Source organism: Saccopteryx bilineata, chromosome 9, assembly GCF_036850765.1.
Source record: "Saccopteryx bilineata isolate mSacBil1 chromosome 9, mSacBil1_pri_phased_curated, whole genome shotgun sequence".
In the NCBI taxonomy this organism is placed as follows: domain Eukaryota; kingdom Metazoa; phylum Chordata; class Mammalia; order Chiroptera; family Emballonuridae; genus Saccopteryx; species Saccopteryx bilineata.
The window spans coordinates 77,828,985-77,850,980 of record NC_089498.1 but is presented as its reverse complement, the minus strand read 5'-3'; the positions used below and the strand labels follow the sequence as shown (position 1 = coordinate 77,850,980).

General features: G+C 45.7%; 1 protein-coding gene and 1 long non-coding RNA gene across 6 annotated transcripts in view; one reads left to right on the top strand and one right to left on the bottom strand.

Moving 5' to 3' along the window:
• Nucleotides 1-1,102: 1,102 nt before the first annotated feature.
• On the bottom strand, nucleotides 1,103-16,584 carry LOC136313039 (uncharacterized). 3 transcript variants are annotated; one of them, XR_010727092.1, is made up of 4 exons: nucleotides 14,755-14,798; nucleotides 12,706-13,426; nucleotides 9,267-9,500; nucleotides 1,103-1,788 (listed from the first exon to the last, which is right to left on the bottom strand). It is a non-coding gene; the product is annotated as an uncharacterized lncRNA (long non-coding RNA). The 3 variants fall into 3 exon arrangements; XR_010727090.1 differs by lacking the exons at nucleotides 1,103-1,788; nucleotides 14,755-14,798 and adding exons at nucleotides 2,820-3,308; nucleotides 16,516-16,584; XR_010727091.1 differs by lacking the exon at nucleotides 1,103-1,788 and adding an exon at nucleotides 2,820-3,308.
• DUSP29 (dual specificity phosphatase 29) overlaps nucleotides 5,468-21,996 on the top strand; it is a 36,188-nt gene continuing 19,659 nt past the window's right edge. The window contains exons 1-3 of one of the 3 annotated variants that reach the window (XM_066243124.1): nucleotides 5,489-5,550; nucleotides 14,791-15,001; nucleotides 16,532-16,757. In XM_066243124.1, coding sequence (XP_066099221.1) covers nucleotides 16,564-16,757 — 194 coding nt within the window. In that variant the 5' untranslated portion in view covers nucleotides 5,489-5,550; nucleotides 14,791-15,001; nucleotides 16,532-16,563. Of the gene's footprint in view, nucleotides 5,551-12,896; nucleotides 12,966-14,790; nucleotides 15,002-16,531; nucleotides 16,758-21,996 lie in introns of those variants that run through there. The other 2 variants (XM_066243123.1, XM_066243125.1) reach the window with 2 other exon arrangements.

Sequence of the window (21,996 nt, the reverse complement as noted above, 5' to 3'; positions counted from 1 at the left end):
CTTGCATTTCCCAGATGACCAGTGATGTTGAGCATCTTTTCATATGTCTATTGGCCATCTGTGTGTCCTCTTTGGAGAAATGTCTAGGTCTTGTGACCATTTATTTTTTTTTAATATTTTTTAAATTGATTTTTAGAGAGAAAGAGAGAGAAAATGAAAGACAGGAGAGGAAAAGGTGTGAGAAACAGGACGTATCAACTCATAGTAATTGCTTCCTGTATGAGCCTTGACTGGGCAAGCCCAGGTTTTCTTTTTTTTTTTTTTTTTATCTTTTATAATTTTATTTTTTTAATGGGGTGACATCAATAAATCAGGATACATATATTCAAAGACAACAAGTCCAGGTTATCTTGTCGTTCAATTATGTTGCATACCCACCACCCAAAGTCAGATTGTCCTCTGTCACCTTCTATCTTGTTTTCTTTGTGCCCCTCCCCACCCCCTTTCCCTCTCCCATTCCCCCCTCCCCCCCGTAACCACCACACTCTTATCAATGTCTCTTAGTTTCACTTTTATGTCCCACCTACGTATGGAATAATGCAGTTCCTGGTTTTTTCTGATTTACTTATTTCGCTTCGTATCATGTTATCAAGATCCTCTGTGTTCCAGATCAACGCTTTATCCACTGCACCACCACAGGTCAGGCCTCATTTTTTAACTAGAATTTTTAGTTTGTTTGTTGTTAAATTGTATGAGTTCCTTATATATTTTGAGTATTAACTTTTTATCAATGTATCATTGGTGACTGTTTTCTCCAGCTCAGTAGATTGTCTTTTTGTTTAGTTGATGGTTTCCTTTGCTGTGCAAAAACTCCGTAGTTTGATATAGTCCTTGGTGGGCTTTTTTTGATAAGAAAGGAGACCCTAGGCCTGACCTGTGGTGGTGCAGTGGGATAAAGCGTCGACCTGGAACACTGAGGTTGCCGGTTCGAAACCCTGGGCTTGCCTGGTCAAGGCACATATGGGAGTTGATGCTTCCTGCTCCTCCCCCTTCTCTCTCTCTCTCCTTCTCTCTAAAAATCAATAAATAAAATATTTTAAAAATTAAATTAAAAAATAATAATAAAGGAGACCCTAAGCTTAGCCTGCCTGGGAGTTAGAGACTTAGAGGGAACTAACCTGCTCACATAACCCTAAAGGAAGAGGAGCTCTGGGCCTCTTGAGGGACTTGACTCTAGAAGAGGGTGAGAGACTGAGAATGTAGATAAAGGAAAGCTGTGATGGTTGTATAGACAGAGAGAAGCTTTGTGAACCTGGTAGGTACCGAGACAGAAGTCTCTGGAGGAAGAAATTCCCCACGCATGGGACCAGGTCAACAATTTTCCAAGAATAGGAAGGTTAGACATTAAACTTGGAGTTGTCTCCTGCTCTGTGCATTGGGTGAGTGTGCTTTGGAGGAAGAACAGAAGACTGTCGAGCTTGGGGTGAGGTTGAAGGAGTGAGAGGCCAGAGGGTTTCCTCGAAGGTGAAGAAGCATAAAAGCTACAGCAGAACAGACTCAGGAGATGTGAGCGCCACCTTGTCTACACCTCTCCCACAGAACAGTGCTTCCAGGTGTTGCAGAGGGCTCTGAGCTGCCTGCAGAACATGGGTCTGTTTGCTCTGTTTTTTTTTTCTTTAATACAAAAGAAAAGATTGACCTTCAGGAATGAAGAGGACTTCCAGCCATTAGATGTCTGCCATGGAGATGTGGCCTCAGTCCTCTGGGAGGGGCGCCTCTCTCTTAGGCTCAGCTGGGCTCAGCATCCAGTAATCTCAGGTATCCACAGAGCACTGTAAACTCCTGGATCTGACTCAGAAAAGTCATGTGTGTATTAGTCAAATCTCAGGTATTAGTTTCCTATTGCTGCTGTAACAAATTACCTTAAACTTAGTGGCTCAAAACAATACATTTAACCCTGGCCAAATAGCTCCATTGGTTAGAGCAGTTAGTAGTCAAGCTGGTCCCTACTGCCCACTAGTGGGCATTCCAGCTTTCATGGTGAGCGGTAGCAGAGCAACCAATTTATAAGTAAAAAGATAGATTTAACTATAGTAAGTTGTTTTATAAAGATTTATTCTGCCAAATTTAGCAAAAATCCGACATAAAGTACTTGGTAAGTAATTATTATTATATGCTTTAACTTGCTGTAACTCTGCTTTATAAATTTTATAAAGTAAAGTTACTTCCCTACTTTATAAATCACCGGTACTGTGGAACCGGTGTGCAGTTAGAAAATTTTACTACTAACAGAGATACAAAAGGGGCGGTAGGTATAAAAAGGTTGACTACCCCTGGGTTAGAGCATCATCCTGACATGTAAAGGTTACCAGTTCAATCCCCGGTCAGGACACACGGCCCTGGCTGGTTGGCTCAGCAGTAGAGCATCGGCCTGGCATGGAGAAGTCCCGGGTTCGGTTCTCAGTCAGGGCACACAGGAGAAGCAACCATCTGCTTCTACACCTTTCTCACTCCCCTCCTCTCTCTCTTTTGCTCTCTCTCCCTCTCTCTCTTTCTCCCTCCCACAGCCACGGCTCGGTTCAAGCAAGTTGGCCTGGGTGCTGAGGATGGCTGGCTCCATGGCCTCATCTCAGGCACTGAAATTGCTCAGTTGCTGAGCAATGGAGCAGCAGCCCCAGATGGGCAGAGCATCACCCTGTAGGGGGCTTGCCGGCTGGATCCCGGTTGGGATGCACGTGGGAGTGTGTGTCTCTACCTCCCTGCCTCCCCACCTCTCACATAATAATAATAATGATAATAATAATATTAACAAAACAGATGGATGCTTCTGTTGCTCTCTCTCTGAAATCAATAAATAAAAATATTTTTTCAAACTTTACACATTTATTGTCTTATGGTTCTGTAGGTCAGAAATCTGACATGGGTCTCACTGGGTTAAAATCAAGATGTTGATGAAATCACATTCTTTCTGTAGGTTCTAGGAGAGTATTTGTTTATTTGCCTTTTCCAGCTTCTTGAGCCTTGTGGCCCTTCCTCCATCTTCAAAGGCCGCCAACAAGGTTGCCCTCCTTCTCACATGCATCTCTCCCACCTCCTCTTCGGCCTCTCTCTCCTTCAAGAACCTCTGTGATCACATTGGGCCCACCTGGATGGCCCAAGGTACACTACCCAGTTTAAGGTCAGATGATTAGCAACCCTAATTCCATCTGCAACCTTAATTCCCCTCTGCTGGTAACATATATTCCCAGGTCCCAGGGATTAGAATGTGGACATCTTTTGGGGCAGAAGGAGTATATTCTGCCGTGCGTGGCCACTAGGCCTAAGTAGGATTCTGATCCAGACAAGCTGAGACAAAGAGCAGTGTCTACCTATATAGGAAAATGTTAAAATTAGAAGGAGGTTCTGGGAAAAAGGAGTTTGCTAATGAAAATAACATGGGTCAGAGCAGTGGTAGTGCGGGGAGAAAACCAGGTCAAATGCTGCTTCAGGTAACTTTCTAACAAGCTGTGATGAAAATAACGACTGTTTTTGCAGCTCATCCTATACTAGAGCGGCTTGCTGTTCTTACACAGAGCCCTGGTGGACTATCCTTGGAGTTCGGAATAGTCAGAGAATCCATGAGCACAGCCCATGAGCACCTGGCTCACTCCTAACTGGGCAGAATGATGTGTTTGCTGTGCCCCCACAGGAAGGTCTTAGCATCCACCCACAGCCCTGAGAGTTGTGCGGAGAACACGATTGTTTCTTTCACAGGTTACTCCCTTAGCTGCTAGGAAATAGACCATGTGTCTCATGTCACCACTCCCATTCTTTTCTAATAATGTCTTCCATAGCTTCCTACAGTTCCTTGTAATTAATGATATGGTTTTCCACCCTTCCCCGTCCTTGTCATCCTCTTTGAGGCGTGCTTTAATGTGTGAAGGATTGGGGGTGTAGGGTACAGAGATGGGGTCACCAGTCTTCTGGTCAACTATCTACACTAATGGAGGTGATAATCCAGGAGTCCACCTAATTTTTTTCTTGGCTTTATTTACTTGAATATCCTCCTAGACAGTGTGGTGAGACATTATCTCCTTTTCTTATCAGCCATCTATCTCAGATGTTTTTAGATTTTTGCCCCTGCTGAACCTATATCTTCAGAGGCTCCTCTTGCCTTCTTAGCCCTTGAGTTGTGCTGGAATCGGGCTCCCAGCTAGATGAAAATCTCCAGGCTTTGTCAGTTCCAGCAACCATAAGTCCTTTACTTTTGGGGGTAATTTCAGAAGGGCCTTTTGACCTGCTGCTCTGACTCTAGCATTGACAGCAGGGACATGTGGACCCTGACAGGTTGACCTCTGTGTACACTCAGTACTTGAGTCTCTGCCTTGCGAATATTCTTTGCGCCAAGAAATCAATAAAAACTATGTCTCTGAGCAGTTTCACAATGAAAAATACTAGTAGAAATAACCACTCCAAATAAAACTGGCAAGAACACAATAAACAAATTATGAGGAAGATCTTTGGTTTGCTGAATACAGAGTTGCAGAGGACAATATAATGACCTAGCTCAAGAAGACTCTGTTAAGTGGAGGATGTGGGGAGACTGGTGACCCCCTCCACACTGCCCCCAAATCCTTCACACATTCGCATATGCTCCAAAAGGGGTGATGAGGATGGGGAAGTTTAGAAAATCCTAACATTCATTATAAGGAAAGATTTTACTAGAAAATAAGAGAAGCCTGGACAGTTCTATAGCACTCAGCCGTAAGAAGGGCCACAGCGGCAGGGCCTGGTGGGGGATCCTGGAGCAAGGGAGGCTGGAGCCAAGGAGGCGGGAGACGGACAGAAGGAGCTGCCAAGAACAGAGAGCTGGGGTGACTGTTGAATTGGAAATATTTCTGGCATCCTAATACCATTCAGCATTTAAAAATGTTTAGCACTAAGTACCTTCCATACTCTATGTCATTTAACACTCACAACATAACAACATAAGAGGATGTCATTATGGCTATTTTCCCACTGAAGCCCAGAAGGGTTGGACACTTGCGGGCGGTCTCTGAAGGAAGCAACTCTGAAAATGGACCAAGCTTACAGTCTTGGGGCACCTCATTGATTGCCTCACATGATGCGACATCCATTGCAATTCCTCACCCAAAGATGGCTCCACAGACTCCCGGAAAAGAGGGGAATGGAGAGCTGTTCTCCAGGCTGGGTGCTCCCGACCCTCCCACAGGCCCTGCGCTGGCGTGCAAACCTCCTGCTCCGACTGTTCCAGGACAGAGCCACAGTCAGGGCCCGCAGACACCTGGCCTCGTCCATCCCAGGGAAACCCAGCAGGAAAGCCCGCGGCCTGTGCCTCCGCGCGCCACCCCTCGGCCCCCATGTTCTGCCTCTGTGTCTGAGCCAAGGACAAGCGGAGCCAAGTTCCAGGCCTCCAAAAGTCAAGGGTTTCAGGTCACAGTGGCAGATGCCTTTGGGTTTCTTCTCAGACTGGGCAGCACACAACATCAGCGTCAGCAGATCTGACCCTAAAAATAGGCTCTCGGATGCCAGTCTGGGTGGTTGGGTGTGTGGCGCCACACGCCCCACGGACAAGCTCCTCCTGACCCAGGCAGGGCCCTGCGCGCACAGGTAAGGCCTTGGGTGGTAAGGCTGGCATCCCTTGGGTCCGGCCAAATGTCCTCTAGGGGCCTGGGTGAAGGGAGTACAAGCCTCTTTTCCCCTTATTTTTTGAGAGAGAGAACAACTGACATCCTTTTGGTGTGAATAGTTTCTTGTTACCCATTTTTCTCTAGGGACTCCATGGAATTTTCTCTACTTCCCTGTCTGCAAATCTGAGTTTCCAGCTCAATGGCTGTTTCTAAAGGATAATAGGACGGGTTAAAGCTCAGGAGGGCCCTTCTGAGGCATTGGATGTATTGTATCACATTCCAGCAAGGTCTGCGTTTGTCCATTCAGCCAGTAGAGGGGAAAAAAATCTCAGCGGGAAGGGCAGATAGAGACACCAGAGTGACTCACATCATGGGTAGAGCAACACAAATCACAAATGATGGCGCTTGGGCCCCATGGATGAGAATTCTCCCTGTATCCTGGGCAACACTAAGCATCATTTAGACCAGGGGTAGTCAACCTTTTTATACCTACTGCCCACTTTTGTATCTCTGTTAGTAGTAAACTTTTCTAACCACTCACCAGTCCCACAGTAATGGTGATTTATAAAGTAGGGAAGTAACTTTACTTTATAAAATTTATAAAGCAGAGTTATAGCAAGTTAAAGCATATAATAATAATTACTTACCAAGTACTTTATGTTGGATTTTCGCTAAGTTTGGCAGAATAAATCTTTATAAAACAACTTACTATAGTTAAATCTATCTTTTTATTTATACTTTAGTTGCTCTGCTACCGCCCACCATGAAAGCTGGAAAGCCCACTAGTGGGCGGTAGGGACCGGGTTGACTGCCACTGCTCTAGATAAAGGGACTAGTTTTGGAGCATTTCCCATTCCTGGTTGAGAGGATGGGGTTGAAGATGATGCCCTGGTAAATATGGGGAGACCTAGTCACAGAGGGACTGAGCCCCTGGACCAGGACAGTAGTACATGTGGGTAGGAAGGTGGGAAGGAGCCTGCATCTCAGACAGGGGCTCTCCCATTTGACCCTGGTGCCCTGTTCTGGGGCCCCAGTAACGCCTCATGGGCCTGGAAACCAAGAACTGTTGGGAGTGGGAGGCTCTCGTTCAGGGAAACACTCAGAGTAAGAAGGGAGGGCCTGGGGAGCGTGTGGAGAGGGGCCTCCTCCCTCAAGGCCCCGCCCCGGGGGTCTCTGGGACTCAGAGCTTATTCTGTTGCCCTGACTTTCCCCTTGTGGCTCCTCCTTGTCTTCATGACAAAATCATTTTGGTCCCACCAAATGACATTCATAAACAACGCTTGAAAAGCTGTTAAGTCTTCTCCAAGGAAAGAGCCTTGGGCAAGGGGGTGAGGGGTTTGGGGAGGTCAGTGGGCCTGGAAGCAGCTGCTCCAGGTCCTGCTGGCAGAGGTCATAGCTCTGTTTGTCCTCTTCAGCCTGACCCCAGAGCAGACGGTGACTGAATTTTCACTTCTGGTGACCCCTGATGCTTCCAGGCCCACCAATTCCACAGTAAATAAGGGGACAAATCTTACAGCAGCCTGGCACTGCCAGCAGGCATTAACAGGCTGGCCAGAGAGAGTCCTTTCTCCTCCTCCCAAAGCCTTGCTGCACTCCACACAGAAGCAATTGAGCCCCATCACCCGCAGAAAGTTTGGGCTTATTTATGGCCCATCCTATTTGTCACAGGTGACCCCAAAGACCCTCAGCCCAGTCAAACTGGACTCCTCCTTCTGCCTTACTCTTGGCTCAGAACTTAGCTCCCAATGCAGTTGGGAGTTCTCTACCCATCCCCCTCCTACCTCCTTGTCTCCCTTTCAGGAAACGTTCTTGAGCCCATGTCAGTGGCCAAGAACATATATTGTCTCATTTCATCAAACAGCCAAGGAGGTGTGTTATCCTCATTTACAGATGGGGAAGCCCAAGCCCACACAGGTGAGACACTGAGGCCAGGGAGAGTCCTTCCCAAGGCTTCATGCCGCTCTGTGCATCGGGGACGGACACAAAAACGAGAGGCCCGGGCCTGCTCTCAGGAGCACATGCTTTGTGATGAAGAACTGAGTGACCTATCTATTGAATGGGTTGGGATACTTGGCTGCCTGGGTTGAGTCCAGCCTCCCTACTCTACTAGCTTGGTGTATTACTACTAACACCCTCTCTGACCCTCTTTTTTTTTTCACCTGCAAAGTGGGGACAGCTATTCCCTATCTAGGAGGTTTTGAGAGTAGATCGTCGTCAGGCACATGGTAAAAAGTAACCAGTCATATGATCATTTTTCTGAGTCTTGCTAGGCTCTTGATTTCTCAGTGAACTTTTGTGGCAGCTTTAAGAGGTGGGCACTTGGCCCCCAGCCTTCCCCACGCTCAGAGCCTCCTCTGAACAGTATCAAGAGACAGGTCCAGTGAGGAGTAGTGGTCTGGGTTGGAAATGGAGGGTTGGTGGGCCCATGGTGAGGGCCACACTGCCACACTCTACCCTCTTTCCCTGCACAAAAAAGCCTAATGGTCTGAGGTGATGTGCAGCAAGAAATGGTTCTGGGAAGACCTGAACTAAAAGACCATCTATTCCCGAATTCATGAGCTGTGAAGTGCCTGCAGCATTCTCACACATCTTCAGAGGAAGCCAAGGCTCAGAGGCATGGAGTCAGGAACCACAAGGGGCCCAACCAGACGTCACAGCCTCTCAGCTCCTGTGCCAGGGCCGCCTCCCCCACACTGGCTAGGCCACAGAGGTAAAGTCCACCCAGCTCAGCCAGCCCCCTGTCTAAGAAAGGCTCAGAGTGTGGGCCTCCAACCTCCTCAGTTTCCGGGAGGCCCAGCCCTGCCAAAGCAAGATTGGGGAAATCAATTAGGACTTCATAAATTACCACCCCGAAGCACTTTGAAACCATTTGAAGAGTTAATCAAACAAGTTTATGACATCAACACCATCGTAGAAGGAATATTAAATTACCCCTTTGAATGAAGGCTTTTGTTTTTTTAATAAAAGAAGTTTATATTAATTCACATAATTGCCTCCTCCTGTTAACGTACTTGCCAGAATCCCCCCCCTCAAAAAATATCTGTTAAACTTGGATTATGTCTGATACATTAAGAACTAAATTATAGGCAACAAAAAAATTCCTGGGTTTTCATGTCCAAGTTTTAATTAAAAAAAAATCCACCACAACTTTTATTTCCTGGTTGGGATCATTTTTGTAGATTTAAGACGTGAAAGACAAGCACTGACTTGTAGTAAATTAAAAATATGTATATTTTTATATGTACACTGCTGCCAAATTCCATCCGTCTACATACCCCAGCAGTAGGTATTACTCTCCTAATAGAGTAATTTACCCAACCACAATAACATTTTCAGTTCCCCTTCTTTGCAGGCACATTCCAAGCCCACCTTGGGTGGTGTCATGGAAGAAATATGGTGTGCATGCACTTAAACACAGACTAACTTTCCCCTATGATCTCAATGCACTGAGAACATAAATATGCAATGTATACAGATGCACAGATACAGAATACTTTAAAGAAGGAGGATAATTTTTTAAATGATTAAATTACAAATTATTAGGTCAAAGACTTCTAGAAGGCAGAGACCTCTTTGCCTTAGCCCACCTCTAGCTCTTAACAGAGGGATGTGTCAGTAAAGCTTAGAGGTAGGTCTAACTTAGAGATGAAGTCAAAGAGGAACCAAGGCCATTTCCCATTCCCACTCATTACTCACCAGGGAACCCCGCTGTTGGCTGACAGACTAAACCCAGACCAGGCTAAGGCAAGTCAAGGACACTGGCTCTGACATCACAGGGGACAGGAAGAGCACTGCCTTCTTCATCTGATGTCTGTCTCCAATCAAAGGGGAGGAAAGTTGTCCTCCGAGGTGGGTTTACCCTGAAGCTTCAGAACCAGAGGCGGATTAAGGTCGGTTGAGGCCTTGGGCGCAGAAGAAAATATTGAGCCCCTTAACAAAAAGAAGAAACAGGGAAAATAAAAATACATGCTAACCGTATTTTTAAACAAATAAAAAATATTATGTACTACTACTGTTAAAATTCTACATATGAAATCAAACTTAGTGTCATTAGAAAAAAGTATAAAGTTGGGGTTTGTGGGGCCCTTCAGAAGTCAGGGCTCAGGGCACGCGCCCGCCACGAAATCGCCTCTGTTTAGAACCCTACACTTACACTGGCCTCTTCCAAAGCCCTGCAGTGATTTGGGTTTTTTTCTCTCAGAGATATTGTATAAGCTTCAGGACCCACAAATCTTGATTCCTCCTGGTTTCCTGGGTAGCATGAGGGACTAGAATGACCTTCTGATGTGACCTAGGCCTGGCTGCTGCCACCAGAGGCCTCAAGGAGGACACATCTCTGCCTTCGGGGAGCTCACACTCATTGGGAGAGAACTCAGTGCCACTCAAGATGTAATTCATCACAGAAATTTTAGAAAAGATGGTTCCTTAAAAAGAAGAAGAATCACATGTAATTTCATCATCCTAAAATAAGCATACAGCCAGTTTTGCTATTGTGCTGAAATGCTTTATGTATAAGAACAGAAGCTACTTCGCAAACTTCTGGCTTTTTTTTCTCTCCATTGGTGCAAGCCTCTTTCCCTTTGCTTTCTCATAGTCACTACAAATAATGGCTGTCATGTTCAGCAATTTTGAGTAAGGTTTAGGGCAGGTGTCACCAAACTTCGGCCGGTGGGCTGCATGCGGCCCCCTGAGGCTATTTATCCGGCCCCCGCCGCACTTATGGAAGGGGCACCTCTTTAATTGGTGGTCAGTGAGAGGAACACAGCACGGCGTCGCTCACATACAGTACTACTTCCAGGGACGCGGGATGCACGCGTCATGGCTCCGGAAGCGCGTCATATCACTTGTTATGGCTAGCAGTGACAAATATGGAACCGGACATTGACCATCTCATTAGCCAAAAGCAGGCCCATAGTTCCCATTGAAATACTGGTCAGTTTGTTTATTTAAATTTACTTGTTCTTTATTTTAAATATTGTATTTGTTCCCGTTTTGTTTTTTTTACTTTAAAATAAGATATGTGCAGTGTGCATAGGGATTTGTTCATAGTTTTTTTTATAGTCTGGCCTTCCAATGGTCTAAGGGACAGTGAACTGGTCCCCTGTGTAAAAAGTTTGGGGACCCCTGGTTTAGAGCAATGAAGAGAGAGCTGACCTAGCAATGGGGCACTGTGAAGTTGAGTTCTCAATCCTGTGGCTGTGTCCCCTGGACACTTCGCGCTGCCTCTGGCCTCAGGCCCTCCCACTTCCACCCGCAGCAGGGTCCCTAACCCCGCTCTAGGAATGTTCTAGGAGGCTCAGCACTTCATTTGCTTTCTTGTATAGAACAGCTTAGCTCCCTGTGTTTCCCTCCTCCATTCTCTGAGCCACACTTCGAGACTTACCTTTTTCTCATCAAAAGTCTCCTCAAATGATATTTTCTTACTCAGCAGGAGGCCACTTCTGTAGCTCCCATTCCTGGGCATGACTACCTACCTGTCTCATAGGCTCCAAGGGTCCGCTTGGAGATTAATTGTCCCACTAAAGTGAATGATGCATCTCTCAACCATCTTCCACCTTAGAAAGCAAAAGGTTTGTTTGGGTTGGGTTTTTCCTTGTTAAACCTCCATTTTCTCAAAAAGAAAGTGAAGCTCAGGGAGGATGAGACGTGTGGACCTGTGAGTGCCCAGTGGGAGCAAAGGGAGAGAGGGACAGAGAGTCAGAGGAGCCCCAAGTGGGTGCCAGGTCCCAGGTCCCAGGAGCAAGTAAGACAGCAGGGAAATCACAAATCAGAAGTCACAAGCAGCTTTCTGGCCACTGTTCTGTTTGGGTAGCACAGTTAAAAAATAAAGACATCGTTATAAAATATAATTATTTATTTTAAAAATCCCCAAATAGAAAAAAGGAAAAAAAAATCTCACTTGCCCACAGTATTGACATTTTGATGGTTTTCCCTAGTTAAAATACTAAAACCGAAGGACGTACGTTTTTGTTTTTGTTTTTTTTACATGGCGTCAAATCATGGTGTCAAAATTATAGTTTTGAATTCAGATCAAACCTTTCCTCATTGGGCAAGGGAAACCTTTAATCAAATGCAAGCTGTACCATTGAAAATTCTGAAACAGAGTCAGAATTAAGGAGGAGTCCCCATGTTATTCTGGAAATAGCTCCTCAAAAGCAGGGCCTCCGCATCACAGGGAAACGGCACTTCAGGCTTTAGCGGTCAAGTACCACTTGGCCTCTGCGTTCTTTGTTGTCATAGGGTCTTTAAACGTTTTTAAATTAGCAGTATCCTTGTTTAGGTTTCCTCAAAGGCATCCCTGAGAGCAGGGTTTGGGTGCAAGTTGTTTATTGGCTGGTGCCCCAGGAAGCACAGTAGGGAATGGCCCAAGTGAGGCTGAGAGGGAAGGGAGATGGCAAAGGCCGTGTGGGTGAGCAGTGGCCCGTCTGGGCAGGCGACTGGAGGACACAGCGAGCCTCTGGGAGACTGTGTAGAACAGGCTTCAAAATGGTCCCACTCACCGTGGAAGAGGCTCGGGTTTTTATCCGCCAACTCCTGCCCCTCATTTCAGTGACGTCTGGGAGTAACTCTCCATATGTTAGGCCTGATCAGTGCAAATACCAGAAACTTCCCTCAAGTAGGAAGTACAAGGGCTTGGGAGAGGAAGCTTTTTGTGTAGAAGGGCACTATCCGTTTGTATTGCAGTGAGCAGCCAAAGACTAGACAGGACAAGGGAGGCAACTGCTGCAGCCACTGACCTTTAAAAGCCAGCAGATTTCTCACAAAACTCTGGCTTTCTGAATTCTCATAAGAACGTCAGACCATCTGGGCTTGCATTCCCACATGAAGCGGCAAGGTGCTGCCCCCTTCAGAGGGGCATATGCTCTCCAGGGTGCCACAGTCCCCACTGCACCCTGATGTCTCCTGCCTGAGGTCAACGATTAGATTTTTGTTTATTTGTTTTATTCCTTAACACCCAACCCATTCCCTCGTCTGTGTAATCTGGTTGCCCCCACCCCCACCCCCACCCTGAGAAGGAGCTGAGTTTGGTACCCTTTGAAGAGACAGACTAAGGTTGTACATAGGCCAGACAGCCATCAACTTGGCATTTGGTTTCCTGGGACCAAACCTTTAAATATGAAGCTGTAACACGAACCTGGAGGCCTCTCTTGACAACCTGCCCAGCTCTCATTATGACATTTAGCCTGTGATTGATACTGTGTGTGTCACTGAGACGTTGGCAGTTAATCTCTGGGTTGAATCTATGGAAACCAAACAGAACAGATTTGTCTTCCCCTTCCATTTTGGCTGTGATCTGGGAAACAGACGCTCCTGGCCTCTCTGAGATTCGGAGATTTGGGAGCCACGCAGAGAGGGATGCACACGAGCTGCCTTCAGGATTTGGAAAGATTACAGGTCTGTGGTTTCTGGCAGGCTCTGTGCTTTGTTCTCTTCCCCCATCAAATCTGCACGCTGGAGGATAATAGATCCCAGAGCTCCTCTGCGTGCCAAGCTGCTCTGGGTAGACCGCACCACTTCCTCTTCTGTCTGGAAATCCAGCCGAGGCTTTCAGCACGGGAGTGGGGATGGGAACGGGGATGGCTCCTTCCACAGTTTATGGGAGAAACAGTCTCAGCAAGACGAGGTCAGCTTCAGTGATCAAAGGAGGCAGGCAGAAATTTCAGAGTGCTGTTTACTCCAGCATGTCCCCGAAATCACCTCTTCTGAAGCCTCCTTTTGTGACAAGCAGGGTTCAAGCTGCCTGCACCATCAAATTTGGGTACGTGGTGCCCGGCTTCTACTCACTTTGAAATCAGAGAATTGGCGCTGCGAAGAGGCAGAGCTGCAGACCTCTCACAATCCAGGCACCTGTGGGCCTGAAGCAAGGACAGCTAAAACTACACCCTTAGGAGACCGAGGTGTCTGGGCTGGTTCCCGCCACACAAGTTTCTGGCCATCCTGGAGACAACTCATTCCTTGGTGACCAGAAACGACAGCAGGCAGGCCCCAGAGTGCAGTTCCAGCCTGAGCCAACCCCTGCTCCAGACATCTGTCCTCCTGTAGTCCGCACTCGCTCACCTTCCTCCTCCTCCAAATAAGCCCAGAGGCTCAGTCCTGCCTCATCAGCTCTGACTAGGTCCCCAGCACTGGCCTCCCAGCTCCTTATTAGTTCACCCCTTCAGTCATTCATTCACTCGTTTCGTTCACTCACTAAGCCATCCCCTCATTCAGCAAATACTTTCTGAGCACCTCCCCCATGTCAGACACTGAGGCTAACGAGATAAACACCACTAAGGAGCCATCTTCAAGGAGCCCGGAGTAAGGTCATGCAGCCCCTTCCTGCCTGCAGGCCTGCACCCTTATTCTGATCTAAAAGACGTAGCTTCCACTCTCATGAGAAGATGGAAAACACACAGAGCATCCTTATTGCCCTTCTCTCGACACAACAGCTCCTTGAAGCTTCAGCCACACTCCTGGGTAATTATTATCCAAATTTGCTGAGCATCAAACTTACTTGGGAGCTTGTTAAAATGCAGACTCCTATGCTCCTACCTCTAGTCCAAGGTGCAACATAGGAATCCGCATTTTTAGCAAGGGCCAGATGATTCTGAGGGAGGTGGTTTTAATCTCTTTTTTTTTTCTTTTTCTTTTTTTTACAGGGACAGAGAGAGAGTCAGAGAGAGGGATAGATAGGGACAGACAGACAGGAACTGAGAGAGATGAGAAGCATCAATCATCAGTTTTTCGTTGCGACACCTTAGTTGTTCATTGATTGCCTTCTCATATGTGCCTTGACTGCAGGACTTCAGCAGACCGAGTAACCCCTTGCTCGAGCCAGCAATCTTGGGTCCAAGCTGGTGAGCTTTTTGCTCAAACCAGATGAGCCCGTGCTCAAGCTGGTGACCTCGGGGTCTCGAACCTGGGTCCTTCCTCATCTCGGTCTGACGCTCTATCCACTGCGCCACTGCCTGGTCAGGCAGGAGGTGGTCTTTAGGTCACACTTTGACAGACTGCAAAGAAGGGTCATCTCTGCTGCCCACTGCCTTCATCCCCCAACTCAGGGGTGGAGAAGCAGATGGGCGCTTCGCCTGTGTGCCCTGGCCAGGAATCGAACCCGGGACTCCCGCTTGCCAGGCCGACGCTCTACCACTGAGCCAACCGGCCAGGGCAACTACATTATTTTTGAAGCAAATCTCAGACATACCATTTCATCTGTAAATATTTCATTTGTCTTTCTCAGACAAGGCCCTGTGGCTGTCCTCTGAATCTCCTACAAGTTGGGTGTTAGATCTAGACTCTGAGGACTCCAAGCAAACATTCAGGCTTGCCTTTGGCAAGCCTGTTTCCATGGTGGTGGTGTGTTCTTCCAACAGAAGGCCTGTGATGTCCAATCAGCTCTTCGTAGGTTGCTGGCAGTCGCTGTTCAAGGCCAACACCCATTAACTCATCAGGTGCTGTAGACTGGTGCTTCCTTCCTTTTCTATTATCTGGACTACTTCATAAAAGAGGCCCAGGAGTTTATACCAGAAAGGAACAATAATAATGCTAGATTCCTTCCCTTTACTTATCTATCTTCAAAATAATGAGCTGGTTTCCTAGCATCTTCCAACAGTGAATAACTGTTTTGTGTATCATGATGATTTAAATGTTTGATGTATTTCAATCCACTGTGGTTATTTTTATCTAGCCTGTTCAAATTGTCTCATTTTTGACAAGTGGGAGCCTCTTCCAGTTGTGTTCTGAGTTCTTTTGACAGACTTGGTGGTCTTTGAAGCTACCAACCCTTTTTACATTCTTCAAGCCCTTGGCCTGCCCCTCCTCGAGCTGAATTCCCTACCCCCAACCCTGCTCTCTCAGCAATTATCTTTTCTCAGAAGATTAAACCATGTGTTAAATATTCTCAATTTAGTTTTCCTTGTCTGTAAAATGAAGTTAATAAGAGCACCTACCTTATAGGGTTATTAAGAAGATTGAGTTAATTGTAAAGCACTTGAAACAGTGCCTGCCACGAAATAAGTGCTAGATAAGTATTAGTTAATAAATAACCTCCCCTTCCTGTCACATACTCGTGTCTTTCCGTCACTCCACTCTGCTCTCCTTCCCTCCAGTCTCCGTACACCAGTGTGACTTCCCTTCCCAGGCTGAGTGCAGTGCAGACACACCCATCACTCAGCTCAGGGAACAAATGCTGCCCAGTTCTACAGTAAACTCATTTCCTTGGGGACGATGGGAACTCTCCCCCTGCATTAGACTTGCAGAGCCTGACAAGCACTCCAAATGCATGTTGCAATCTGTACCCACAGCCTCCTAGCTAGCAACATCTCTTCTGACCCCCTGGCTAGTTAACGCGCCTGCTAACATCCTAGCGCGAGAGAGCTGCAAACATTGACTTCAATCATCCTAACAAGATGATGAACACTCACGCAGCCAAGCTCCCTTCCACCCATCCTGAGTCTCCTGAAACCCCGAGAATGTGCATGGCTGTCCCGACTAAACAGGCTCTGGATTGACCAGTGTGCCCTTCCCTTGGGCACAGGCTCCCTGTTGATGTTGAGTACCACAGCTTGGAATGTCAGGGGCCTTCTGGGCCTTCCTATTTGAGTTCAAAATAGTCCATTCCAGCAGATTCCAGTCAGATAAAGGATAAAGTAAGCTCCAAAGAAGAGGTAAAATCCAAAAGAAAGGAGACAGGGGCTGGCTGCCTGCAGGGAGTTCTGTCATGGGTCTGCTGCAATCTACCTTGCCTGATCAAAGGGCCCCCAGCACTCTTGCTCAGAGAGACTGGAGTGTTAGGGACATGTCCTTCAGCTGCCATCATGGCCTCCTTGTTTGCCTCTGTGGCCTGGGCAGGAAGCAGAACCATGCGGGCCTGGGCGATGTCTGCCAAGTCTTGAGATCATCTTATTCCCACCTCTTTTCATGAAGCCCATTCCCTACCTCTATCCCCTGCTAACCTGATCCTCACCTTCTCCCATGACCAGGTGCAGGAAGGAGAAAATCCATTGGCTCCAAAATGACATCCAGAGAAGTGAAGACAAGTCTCAAAAATGCCTACTCATCTGCCACGAGCCTGCTGCAGAAGGCAGAAGAGGAGGCAGAGGACTACTGTACCCCCGGAGCCTTTGAGCTGGAGCGTCTCTTCTGGAAGGGCAGTCCCCAGTACACCCACGTCAATGAGGTCTGGCCCAAGCTCTACATTGGCGATGAGTAAGTGCCTAGGCCAAGCCCAGGAGAAGGCAGCCAGCCCCTCCCCTAGATCTTACCTCTTGCCACCTCCTGGCCATCAGATTTTGCTTTTCAGGTTAGTTGTTCTGTGAGAACTCTATTAGTTAGTGCTGGCTTTATCTTCATATTACAGAAAACTCAGGAAAGGGGCTTAAGTAAGGTAGAGGTTGATTTTGCCGTCACATGAAAGAAGTACAGAGGAAGGCAAGCTGGGACTGGCATGGGTTTCCAGAGTCATCAGGGACTTAGGCTCCTGTGCTTCTCCTTCACCCTCCCGAGGGTGTGGCTTTCTTCTCTGAGGTTGCTGCACGGGCTGAGACTGCTCACAGGGCTTTAGCCATCACCTCTAAGATCCAGACTGTGGGAAGGTAGATGGAAAGTAAGAGCAAAAGGGCATCTTTCCAAACGGAAGTCCTACCCTACACTTCCCCTCCTCCTAGCTGCAAGGGAGGCTGGCAAACATAGTCTTTTATTTTAGCTGGGTATAATATCTGCAAAAATGAAGTCAGTTCTTGGGCTGGTGGCACAGGAGCACATCAACCTATATGTGTGGAGAAGTAAAAGGTAGGTCTAGGAGTCTGTCTCAGGATCTCCCCTTCTCTCAATAATAAAAAATTTTCAGGTTGCTGTCTCCTTCTCAGATTTTTAAAAAATAAATGGAATTGTTATCTTAATTTCTCTTTCTGAAAGTTGGTTATAGGTGTATAGAAACACAACAGATTTTTATATCTTGCAACATTTTTTAATTTTAATTTTTAATTTATGTTAACATGGTTCCTTCTTTAGATTTTTATAGCCACCATTCCCGACTCCTCAAAAAATTAGGCAGCTCCTAATGTAAATAATATTAGTAATAATAATGCTTATGATTTATTCAATACTTTGTGCCAGGCACTGTGCTAAGCATCTTGCATACACGATCTAATTTTATTTTTATTAAAGCCCTATAAAAGAGGTCATTTACTTATTCCCATTTTATTTTATTTAAAAAAATTTTATAAGTGAGAGAAGGGGAGATCCTGAGACAGACTCCTGCATGCACCCCAACCAGGATCCACCTGGCAACTCCATCTAGGGCCAATGCTCTAGTACTGAACTATTTTTAGCACCTGAGGCTGATATCCTGGAACCAACCAAGCCATCCTCAGTGCCTGGGGCCATGCTTGAACCAATCAAGCCACTGACTGTGGGAGGGGAAGAGGGAGAGAAGGAGGAAAGAAAGGGAAGAGAAGCAGATGGTCACTTCTCCTGTATGCCTTGACTAGGAATTGAACCTGGGACATCCGTATACTGGGGCCAACACTCTACCCACTGAGCCACTGACCAGGGCCCTTATTCCCATTTTAAAGATAAGTAAACTAAGGCTCAAAGCAGTTAACTGTCCTAAGGTGCACAGCCCAGAAGGTGGCAGAAAACTGAAATTCAAATGTACTTTTGTTCATCCAAGAAGTTTTTTTATTTTATTTTTTTTCTGAATTTGGAAACGGGAGGCAGTCAGACAGACTCCCGCACCTGCCCTACCGGGATCCACCCGGCATGCCCACCAGGGGGCAATGCTCTGCCCATCTGGGGCGTCGCTCTGCCACAATCAGAACCATTCTACCGCCTGAGGCAGAGGCCACAGAGCCATCCTTAGCGCTCGGGACAACTTTGCTCCAACGGAGCCCCAGCTGCGGGAGGGGAAGAGAGAGACAGAGAGGAAGGAGAGGGGGAGGGGTGGAGAAGCAGATGAGTGCTTCTCCTGTGTGCCCTGGCCGGGAATCGAACCCGGGACTCCTGCATGCCAGGCCAACGCTCTACCACTGAGCCAACCGGCCAGGGCCCATCCCAGAAGTTTTCATCTTAAATCCTCCCTCCATCCCTCAGGATTCTAGCTCACATTCCATCTCTCCAAGGAGCAGATGGTACGGGGCCTCTGCACATGTGATTTTAACACACATATTATGCTGCTTAAAACTTAGATAACTGTCCAGTCATGGGAAACCCAGGACAGCTTCCTTGTCTGTTCTTTTTTTCCTTAATATTTTTAAATTGAAAAAGTTACAAAAATTACATGCCTTTTTGTACTAAATTAAATTAAACAGAGGGCTATAAAAACAAACTGCATAATTTCCCTTTGTCCTCTCTTAATTCTACCACGAAGTAACCAGTATTACATTTACTTGCAAACTTCTAGTACTTTATGCATATTATTGCAAACATAGGGAAACATATACATACATATAAAGGGTTTTTGTTTCTCTTAAACAATATTTAGGATAAAAATCATATTATACACATACATACACACATACACACTATTCTTCATCTTTAATACTCCATAGTATAGCTGTACTAAAATTTATCAATCATTTCCCAGTTGTGACTGTTCGGGGAACCTAGGTGAGAGGTATACATGGACTCTCCATACTTTTTGTTACAATATGGCTTTATTGAGATATAATTCACATTCCATAAAGCACCCATTTAAAGTGATTTCATTACCTTCACAGAGTTGTGCAACCATCACCACTATCCAATATCAAAGCATTTTCATCACCTCAAAGGGAAACCCTGAACCCATTAGGTAATTTCTCCCCATCCCTACCTCCCCCCAGCCTTAGGCAACCACCAATCTACTTTCTGTCTCTAAGTACTTTTCTATTCTGGACAGTTCATAAATGGAATCATAAAATTTGGTCTTTGTGACCAGCTTTTTTCACTTAACCTAATGTTTTCAAGATTCATACAAGTTGTAGCATGTATCAGTATTTTATTCCTTTTTTATTGCCAAATAATCTCTGCACTATTTTTGCTTCTTTTCTATAAGGTTAAAGTGATTAAAAATAAAACAGGTACACATATACTTTGACCCCAAATATCACTTTAAGAAATATAATTTACAAAAAAATATAATATACAGAAATAAGAATACCAATATATAAGGATATATGTACAATGTTTAACAGTTTGAAGTAGCAAAAAAGAGGGGGTACCTGAATCTCTTATTTTTTAATAACAAAATAGTAAAGAAATATAATAAATATATGGTTTGCCCTGGCCGGTTGGCTCAGCGGTAGAGCGTCTGCCTAGCGTGTGGAGGACCCGGGTTCGATTCCTGGCCAGGGCACACAGGAGAAGCGCCCATTTGCTTCTCCACCCCTCCGCCATGCTTTCCTCTCTGTCTCTCTCTTCCCCTCCCGCAGCCAAGGCTCCATTGGAGCAAAGATGGCCCGGGCGCTGGGGATGGCTCTGTGGCCTCTGCCTCAGGCGCTAGAGTGGCTCTGGTCGCAACATGGCGACGCCCAGGATGGGCAGAGCATCGCCCCCTGGTGGGCAGAGCGTCGCCCCTGGTGGGCGAGCCGGGTGGATCCCGGTCGGGCGCATGCGGGAGTCTGTCTGACTGTCTCTCCCTGTTTCCAGCTTCAGAAAAATGAAAAAAGTAAATAAATAAATAATAAATAAATAAATAAATATATGGTTTGCCTATTATAAAAGATATGCTCATTTTATAAATATGTCTTAGTTTTCTTATTTCTAATAGGTTAACAAGAGAACTTTCTTCCTAGCATTGTGTGGACTGAGATAATATATGTAGAATATCAGTGTAGTGCTTAATACATAGTAAGTACTCAGTGCCAATTAAGTATAATAATAAAATAGTGATTCATGTAAGGAAGAAAACTTTTAAATTTCCCCAAATAATCATCAAAGATAATTACTCCAAACCTATTATTAATATTTTAATATATTTCCTAGGTTTCTGTATATTATTTTTTATTTCAAAATTTGCTTTTATGTAGTTGTAACCATACTGAATATTCATTTTGTCTTTTCTCACATAGCATCATTCATAAATTTTCCCTTATTACATACTTCTCATGTATTTAATTATAATATTATGATATACAATAGTATATCAAGTGCAAAGATAATTTATTTAACTACCTTCCTATTGTTGGACATATTGGTTATTTCCATGTTCTCACTTTTATCAATAATGCTGCAATGAACATCTTTATACATAAATTTTTTTTCATGTTTAGGGTTATTTCCTCAGATCTGATCCGAATAGTGGTATAACTGAGGGGAGGGTGTTTAAGATTTTAACTTAAACTGTCTCTGTGTTTTTATCTATGCTGTTCCCTTTGCCTAAAATGTCCTTCCCTTCACCTCATCTCTGTGTCCAGATCCTACGCATTCTTCAAAATCTACTTAAGTTACTTCTACCACGGAGCTAGTTTTCCCTAATCCCTAGTGAGAAGTTTCTTATCTCTGTATATTATATAGTATGTCTACCTTTCCTATAGTTTATAAATTGTATTGGATTCTCACCATGTGCTATGCCCCGTGTGAGGCATCGTTTAAACTCTGTAACAACCTTAGGAAGGAGATACCATTTATTGCTCCCATTTTACAAATGGACAAACCAAGGTTCAGAGAGTTCATCCATTCAGTTGGTTAGTCAGTCAGTATTTACTGGCACCTTACTGTGAGCTGTGGGGGATGCAAAGGTGACATGAGGCTCAGAGAAATTAAGTGACCAGCCCAAATAAGTGATAGATTTTATACTCTAACCCAAATCAAGAAAATGTGGTCAGTCAGATAAAGAAGCTGATTTCCAGGTGAGGAGATGTGTAGAAATGCAACAGGAAACAGAAGGAGAAGCAGGTAGTGGGGTGGAAGAAGTGTGGGTTGCACCTTGGCTCTACCAATGATCAATTTTGTGATCTTGAACAAGTTCTTCTACCTGGATTCTCCTTATATGGCAACAGTAACGGGGCTCGCCTCATAGAGTAAAGATGACGTGAATTAAAACAAATCCAGTGCTAGAGTGGTAGCTGGCACACTGCTGTGAGTAAGTGCTCACTAAGCGCCTATATCATAGATCCGAGTAAGCATCACAGAAGAGGTAAATTCCAGGCTTGACTTTGAAAGATGGGTAGGATTTCAACAGAAGTCTAGGCAGAGGGAGCAGAATGAGAAAAGCCATAGAGGTAAGAAGAAATGGGGTGACTGAGCTGGAATAAAGGGGATGGGTGCGGTAGAAAGGGCACTTTCCAAAGATCCGGGATTAAGCCAATTCTACCACTGTGTGGTCAGCTTAGTCAGCCATGCCACAGGGACAGGGACACCAGCATCTCAGCAGCCTACCAGAACAATGGTTTATTTCTCACTCACATGACATGTCCATGGAGGGCCAGTTCTAAACTGTGCTGCAGGTCTCTCTACTCCAGACTGA